The 8,628-nt window shown below is 45.4% G+C and overlaps 1 protein-coding gene across 1 annotated transcript; it reads left to right on the top strand.

Moving 5' to 3' along the window:
• The first annotated feature begins 3,202 nt into the window (after positions 1-3,202).
• Positions 3,203-4,235, top strand: LOC6551201. Its single transcript, XM_001976897.2, has one exon. The coding sequence runs from the start codon at positions 3,241-3,243 to the stop codon at positions 4,087-4,089; it is 849 nt and encodes a 282-aa protein (XP_001976933.2). The 5' UTR covers positions 3,203-3,240; the 3' UTR covers positions 4,090-4,235.
• The last annotated feature ends 4,393 nt before the right edge of the window (positions 4,236-8,628 follow it).

Here is an 8,628-nt window from a genome sequence, read left to right as displayed (position 1 = left end):
TAGTTAGTTGCACCAAAAGCCCGCATCGATCACGAAACCACTTTTTGGACCAGTGCCAATGGCGACAGAGGAGTCACTTCACTAGTCACTCGTCACCAAGTGAATTTGCGGCGCCTCTTTTTCCGTCGATTTTCCAGCTCAGAGCCCCACCCCCGCCGACTTGCCACCCGCCCATGTGGCCGTCTAGCTAGGTAACAGTAATTTGGTGTCTTTCTTGTTCTTGCGCGCCGGCAATCACACCTATGGGAATGTCTCTAACACATGTCCAAACGTCTATACCATGATCATTACCAGCTGGCGATGATCATCAGCAGCACAACGCAGTGGGATTCCAGCATGCACTTTGGACAACATATTAGAGATCCCATCCCATCCTATTCCCTCCCATTCCATCCCAACCTCAAGTCCTCTGGCCCGTCGCATCATTAAAAATTTATCAGTTGATTGGAAAATTATAATTCTTTACCTTTACGCTTTAGCAGCGCTATGATTTTTACGAGTCCACCTCTTTTGCCATCTCATCTTTCCATTTTAATTTTTTTATTCGTATTTTCTCTGCCGCACACAACAATCCCATTCGCAATTCGCAATTGTGCCCGCTGTTATGTAATAACTCCCCGCAACTGCCCTCTTATCGTCCGGCTGTGTCTGGTGTTGTTTCTATTTCTTATGGTCACATTTAATAACTGACTGACTAACTAACTAAATGACTGACTGACTGACTCATGGCGCTGCTCTGATGGATGCACTGCACCGATCCGATCCGATTCAATCCGATGCCATCCGATGCCATCCTATCCAATCTGATCCTAGACCCCACTGGTTCCCCACTCCCCCAACACACTGCACATCGGAAAATCGCTTTCTTCGCTTTGCTTTTGATCGGTGTGCTGCTTTTCATTGCATCTAGAGACTAGGGAGGTATATTCGACCAGGATGGGAACTAAAGTTTGGGAAATCGCTGTCAATTCAAAGTCAATCCTCACTGGAAATCACTTGCCCGAAATCAACTAATAATTGTGCGAAACAGAGGCACTTGGGTGGCACATAAGGAAAATCTGGGGAAAACTCTGTCTACAGGATATCGCCAAGTCGATTCAGGCAGAGTTCGGCGTTATTTTTTATACGCCGGCTTCTCCACTTAGTTCCAGATGCGGAAATAAATGCACTTGAATTCCTCAACTTGTTACATAAATCGTAATTTTCTACAGACTTGTTCTATATCTAATGTATATTGCATTATTCGCTACTCGTTTTCTCCCAGTTGTTTCTGTTTCTGTTTCTGCGCTGTTTTTTCATTTTATTATTATTATTATGTTATGATCGCTTATCTTCGCCGGAGTCTTCTGCTGGTGCTGCTGATTTCGCTACCGAAGCTCCAGCTCCAAAGCCGCGAAGATTTGACCGCGCCAGGTTGAGTCAAGTCAACTTGGGGCAACTCATGTCGGAATATATGAATGTCTGAATGTCTGCATGTCTGAATATCTGGATGTCTGGATATCTGGATGTCTGGATCGTATGCCCCTTGTTCGTATACCCATTCTCGCGCACTTGAACTTCCTGCATGACCAAGGCCTCCGGGAGATCAGCAGATCATGTGAACTTTTATGGCCATCATCGGTCATCACTCGTCTTGGATGTAATTAGGCATCTTAGCGGTACAGTGCTCGGCTCTGCCAGCCTCTTATTCACTCGTTTTTTGCACTCGTGAAATGGAAATGAAATAAACCACATTATTATTTAAGTTGTGGGAATTTGGCGTCGTCGCATTCGCAGTTCTTGCAGCTATGTTCAAGAGTTCTGTGCATATTTCATGTTTCCAATGCTCGCCAGGCTTCACCAAATATTTGCTTAGTCTGACCCCATTCTTGGGCTTTCGTATCCTATCGCAGCTCACATGCCTAAACGTTTCTTAGAGACCTGCGAAATTCCACATGTGACAATTCAGCATTCAACAGATGCCTCGATGGCGAGATGGCTCCAAATGGAATAGCAAAGTTGGCTAAAAGCCTGTCAATCGCTGAGGTTGCGTGGAAGCACTGAGCATAATATTCTGATATTTCGCTGGCATCAAGAAATAGCTCTTAACACGTTAATTTAATAATGCAAAACTACAGCAACTGCTCGCAGTACTTTCGAATTAAAAGATTTACATTAGGCTAATGTGATCTGCAAAATCACCAGAAGCTTGGCTACCCAATTTTGTTCACTGCTTCGAATGGTTTTGTCCTAAGTAGAGGCCCGAATCTCTGGCAAGCAATTAGCAAGGCAAGGCCCAGAAGAAAGATCACCGCAAGACCGCGGTCGGGGGCACCAATTGCAATTGAAGAAAGGGGAAGTTGGAAGTTGGAAGAATTGGTTAGCTTAGGAGCCGAGAAGAAAGGGGCGAAGAGGGTTGGGTGACTGAGTGGAAGACAGACAGAAGCGGGATTTATCAGAGACAGAAGACTGAGCTTGTGAGATGGAGATGGAGAAAAGCAATTCTGCGGCTGACGGTTTTCGCAGAAAATTACAACTTGCGGGTAAACAAAGTCAACTGCCGGCAGTTGATGGTGCTGGAAGGTGGAAGGTGGATGGCGGATGGTGGATAGCGGATGGCGGTGAAGCGGGTGAAGAAAGGGGGCGAGGGCTGACTAGAAGAATTGCCGATGAAGCCACACGCCAAAAGCCAGCCCACCAGCCTCTGCCCCCCAGCTGCTCTCTGCTTTTCCTTTGTTTTTTGTTACTCATCCATCGTTGTTTTTCGTTTTCTGCTGCCGGACTCCATGTGGAGTGGCTGTTTCTGCGGATTTGGATGTGGGTGCGCAATTATGCCGCCAGAGCAACTGAGCAGCCATAAATTTTCTTATCAGCGCCAAGGCGAAAAGACAGGAGCGGTTGCGAGTTTCGATGCAAAGTGCGAAACTTTTGGGAGAGAATACAAGTTGGCTATTCCCATTCAGTCCACATACACAGTTTGACAAACCCAAGTTAAGTGGGCTCACAATCGTTGCATACTTGAAAACTCGCACACACATTTTGTACACGATCTGCTCCACCTTAAATCAATACTTTGTGAAAGAACATTATTCTGCTAACCAAGAAATGGACAAGGTGACGATGAAGGACACCAAAGACGGCCACCCAAAGGAGTATTCGCTCGACGAGGATTTGAGTCTGCTTCGCGACCTGGGCGACTGCCACAAGTCCAATCTGGCGGACATAGATATCATAGCGCGAACGACCACCAAATGTCGAATTATGACTCCCCCGATAGTTTCGGCGGCCAGTCAGAGGATAGCCACATCCTTAGAGCGACAGGCAGCAACGCGCGCGTATGAGGAATACGACTCACAGGATGATGAGATGGAGGCGCAGCCATGCGGAGTGGAAGAGGAGGACCTTACCACCGATGAGGAAACGAAAACCCTGAGTATCATCCAGGGCCTGGACCAGATACTGCAGAGAATCGATATACAGCAGTGTCAGATACGCAGGCATCAGCAACTGGAGAATAGTACCCAACACTCGGAAGCGACAGAGGACCAGATCTCCTGTAGTGGCCTGAATGCGAAGCAGTCGGCGATTCGCTGCATCCAACGTGCCCAGCATCACATCCAGTGCCAAATAACCGAACTCCTGTGCCGCTACGATGCTCTCCGGAATATGTTGACCAGCTTGAGCCAAACGTGGACCTGTCTGGAGCAACGGATTGCCAATATTCGAAACCAGAACCTCGTCCACTTGGCCTGGACCGAGGAGTGTGCCAACGATCTGAGCAATTGCCAGCGCAGACATCGCTCTCTGGCCGCCGTCAAACTCACCAAAAAGATGGCCCTGCTCGTGACCAAGACCAACATGTCCAGTGGTTTTCGCTATAGCCGACGATATCTGCGACATGCCCTAATCGCTCGACATATCAACGACTTTCGCTATGAGGTCGCCGAGTTGAAGGTTTTAAGCGAAGAAATCTTCACCGAGATCAATGGGCGACTGGATCAGATCAAGATGAAGGCTCAACAATGCGGTGTCCAAATCCCAACCACGCCGCGTCAATCCAATTTGATCCCCCAGGAAACTGGCAACTCTGAGCTAACTGAGGAGCCCTAATCAAAAATTGATGGAAAAATAAACGATGGGTGCAAGTTGCAACAGGAGGAATACGACACAATAATCATCAAATATTCACAACAATAAAAAGGGAATCAATTACATGCTGCACGTCAACGGGAGACGGATTTCCCAAAGAAAATTATTGACCAAAACAAAAATAAATACTAAAATGTTGAATTGTTGAGTGAGTAACTGAATTCGCGGGTAAAAGTGCGCTCCTGTGCTGAAATGAAAAATAGTGCTAGTGGGAGGCAGCAGGTTGGCGGAGTGGAAAATGGGAAATGAAAGAAACGAAAGAAAAGAAAAGAAAAACGAAATGAGCCACCAGCACATGGGTACTACATCATTTCGGACTTTATCAGCAAAACAGGCAGCCGAGCAGCGCGCGCGTGGGCAGCTCCAGAGTGGAATTCCGATGCCGCCAACGCTTCCCCGGCAGCAACAAAAGCAGCAGCAGCAGCAGCAACAGCAGCGGCAACCAACTGCAATTGCAACTTAATTGAGGCTTGTCTATGCAGTCTTAGCCAAAAGTAACTGCGGTTGCTCCTCGCTCTATCTTTTCGCTGTTGCATAGATGGTGTGCATACACGTGTGTGTGTTGGCCATCTCATGTCGCCCATTGCGAACTTGATGCCTCGCTGCCCCAGTGCCTTGATGCTCCACAGACGACCAGACAGCAGCAACAACGGCAATGGTAACAAACACAACAACATCACTCGCAGCAACAGCAGCAGCAGCAGCCGCAGCCGCAGCACACATGCATATATACGAGTACATAAATACCCACTATATAATAGCGTACTGAGGGCGTTGAGGCAGCAACATGGCATCCAGTGGCTCGGGGGGCACAGGGGCACAGGGGCTCAGAGGGGCGATGGGCTGATGGTTTGCAGAATCAGCAAGCGAAGCCATCATCATGGCCACCACCAATACCGACCGAAAATCAACTCCCCTGCAGCTATTGAACAGTGGGCAATACATAATACTAATAAGATCAGAAATACTAAAAACATGGTCTTGAAAGGTGGTGAAAGGCAGTCCAACCTGGTTGCGTACTGCTATAAGTACTAGATTGAATAACTAATATAGTAATGCCAGATTTTAATCCCACAAATTGACTATTAGGCCCACCGTGGCTGGGACAATTTAAGCTCATTCACTTGCCGCTGATTGCTGCTGGCAGTTGTTGCCGCTGTTGCCGCTGTTGGTGCTGCCAGTGGTGGCTGCTTCTCCTGGTTTTGGCTTGTTGTCTAGCAAATTCACAAGTTCAAGACCAAGAGCGAGGCAATGTTGCAGGGTCTGCTGTTGCGGCTGTGTCGGCAATACATGCAACCAAATTGCATGCAATGCACAATGCACTTATCTAAGATGTGGCAAATGCAGTGGGTGATGTCTGAGCTGGCGAGGATCGGGGCGTTCGAGAGCCGAAAAGGAAGGGAATGGAATGGAATGGAAAATGAGGGGGCGGAATGAAGCGTGGCAATTTCCAGTGCAATTTGCATTTTGCATTTCGCACCGGGCGTTGTCAAATGGCCATCCTCGCAAAATGGGGAATGGCTTTTTAATGGCCACAATGTGGGTTAAATCCAGCTCTAGAAGAGCTCTAATAGATCGGCCCGGCCAGCGCCAGCAACGAACCGAAGAGCCGACAGCCAAGGGTAGACAATAATCCATTGGATTGAACGCTTCAGCGACAGCTGGAGGGGAGCTAAGAACCGAAACAACGCGGAACCACTTCTCATAGGCCGCCAGGCTTTGAGGGTGGGCAGCCAAACCTCATTTGCCAGCCAGAACTTTATGGCCCGTCCAAAACTGCCAACTTGCATGTCAATTGAACATCATTCTTTGGCATGGGAACTAAAAGAGTAATGAAGACGGGCTACGGTCCCAAAGTTGGATTAGCTTCTACATAGTTGTATTCAACTTGATGAACCTCAAGTGTGGATTAGGGGGCAAACTGCAAAAGTTATCAGGGATTAAGACGCATATTCCCTGCACTTGCAATTGTATATTTTTGGTATGAGGTATTTTGCAATCAGACTGCGGTCATTCCATTTAAGCTGTGGAGGCTTCACTGTGTTTCCTAGTACCTAAGTACCCAAGTTGGCAACCTGGAAATTCCCTTTCGATGCGGCTGCATTCCTGGCTGAATTTGATTTTGGCTCTCCTATGATTTATTATGGTTACATCTAATTAAAACGGTTCTGCAGTGCGATGGTGATGGCCAAGGCTGCAAACATGGCCCGACGTAATGAAGCTAAATGTTCCGCACTACGGTCAATTGGTATTGACCATAAGACAAGGAGAAGAGATGATGAGACCAAAACTCCGACTAAGACTCTTAGCTTTTAGCTTCAGCCAAAGCGGCTGCACAGAGAAAAATGTAATGTAATGTATGGAAACCGAAAACTATATCAACATGATTAATATTCATTCATTGACAGGCAATGGCCTGTAACAATTTGGAACAGACATTTTTGTACACCTGAAAATATTGCTTATATTCTATAAAGTTTTCTAAAAAAAAATTAATAACATAACATTATGTTAAAAAATGGCAATCATTTTTCCTTGTGCTTTCTTTGCTTGTCCATTGCATTGTTTTTGTATTTCGCTGCAGCTACGATGATGGAGAAGAAGTCAATTAAGCCAAACGCTAAAAGGCCACGAAGGATAAATGACAAATGACGTGTCTTAAACTGTGCTCAGTACCCATCTTTAACCGAAGAGAACGCAGATCCAAACTCTTTCGTATTCCATCCACTGTGGCCGTGTGTAATTTCCAGCAAAGAAATATCGCACAACAAGTGCAAATGCAATTAGTCGCGGACTTTATTTGTTTAAAACGAATGCCGACTCGCACTGACATACACGATCACCGATCAGCAACATATGTATGTATAGTGATCATGATGATCTAGCTATTCCGATCCTCGTCTTCCTCTTCCTGGAAGCAGCAAGGCAGCATGTATGTTGCAACTGCTACTCCTCTTCGTCATCGGACCAACATTTAGATGCCTTATAATTGCTCCAATGATTTTCGCTGTATTTGGCCTGCTCAGCCCATTAAAATGGCTCAAATGCCCGACTGTCTGTCTTCGTTTCCACTGCTCTAGTAATGGTGCTGGGAAATTTCAAAATCCCATCGAAATCGGATCACAATTAAAAAAGTATTTTATTTATTTACTATCCATCTGGTTAAGGAGACAGCCGCGCTGTGCGCTTAAAACGTGGATCTTAAGATCAGCATGTCCATCAGTTATTTTCACACGTTCACTGTTACCTTGATTAATATTGTACACTTCATTATATTTCGAAATACTGAAAAATCACCGAATAATTTTATTTAGTTTTAACCTTCTATAGGTCGTATTTAAATTTTGAACTTTCAACTAATACATTCATTCTTTTATTTTCAGGTGCTGCCACCCCGAATGAATGAATTGGTCGTCTGCTGTGTAAAAATTCATCTGTATTTACCATAAATATCTGTACTTACCATTAAGATTTAATACATACCTGTAAACAATGCATGTAATAAAGTATTTTATTGAACAAAAAAGAGTTTTTATTAGAGCTTTGACTCAGCCTGAAAGTATGCAGCATTATATTCACACATTCTTGAAGCTTACAATATCTCCGTTGCATACTTTTAGGATGTCGTTAATAATCATTAAAAAGTGTTGCATACTTTTGGGCTTCGGCATTAATGGCTGCAGCTTAATGGAAAACAACCGTTGAGGATCGCTGGTCACCTACTGCAATTCCTGTGCGCCGGGTACTTGAAATTGAAAAATCACCAATTTGCTTCATTATTTGAACGCCACAACCAATTTTTTCGGCCAAATTGCCACTTTGCCGATACTAGCCACCAGGCAAACAGAAACAGTAGCAGGTGCCCGTCGATAGCTCCGAGTAAATCTAAGCAGCTGTTCCTTTTTCAATATGACTGACATTCGACCAATAGGAAGCAAGCTTGATGGATCGCAACCGTTCGTTTGAAACAGCTGATCGCCTAGAGATGGGCAATCGTGCTGTTCTTGTGGTCGTGTCACGAATTTAACGCGATAGACACGAAAGCTCCGAGTATTATTTGAATGGCCCACCCCTAAGCAGGCGTTAATTACAGCGATCAGCTGATTGTCTTACACCTGCTGATCGATTCTGATAGCCTGGTATCTGAAATTCAGAAATCTCGCCATTCGTCAGGTTTTCGCACCGCTGAAAGAAAAGCTGCAACCGCAGACCCAACCAAGCTAATGAAACGAGGTTATGTCTTTGTTCATGTTTTGTTTTGTTCAATATAAATTTATTGATCTTGTGTAGATGCACATCTAAAAAAAATACAATACAATAAAATAAAATAAATGCTAATAACTTTAACTGCACAGCGTACAATTGCTATGCTGCTTCGGACAGAGCCGATGGAATCGCTTGGTTATTTCGAGACTTCGATGGCCGAAAGGGCGAATGGAAGCTGCATGCGCAGGCAGCTAAAGCCAACATTTCGCTGACTAAACGTGGTCTAAAGTCTAT

Source organism: Drosophila erecta, unplaced genomic scaffold (genome assembly GCF_003286155.1).
Source record: "Drosophila erecta strain 14021-0224.00,06,07 unplaced genomic scaffold, DereRS2 tig00000126-arrow-pilon, whole genome shotgun sequence".
Classification (NCBI taxonomy): domain Eukaryota; kingdom Metazoa; phylum Arthropoda; class Insecta; order Diptera; family Drosophilidae; genus Drosophila; species Drosophila erecta.
This window is presented reverse-complemented; position numbering and strand designations above follow the sequence as displayed.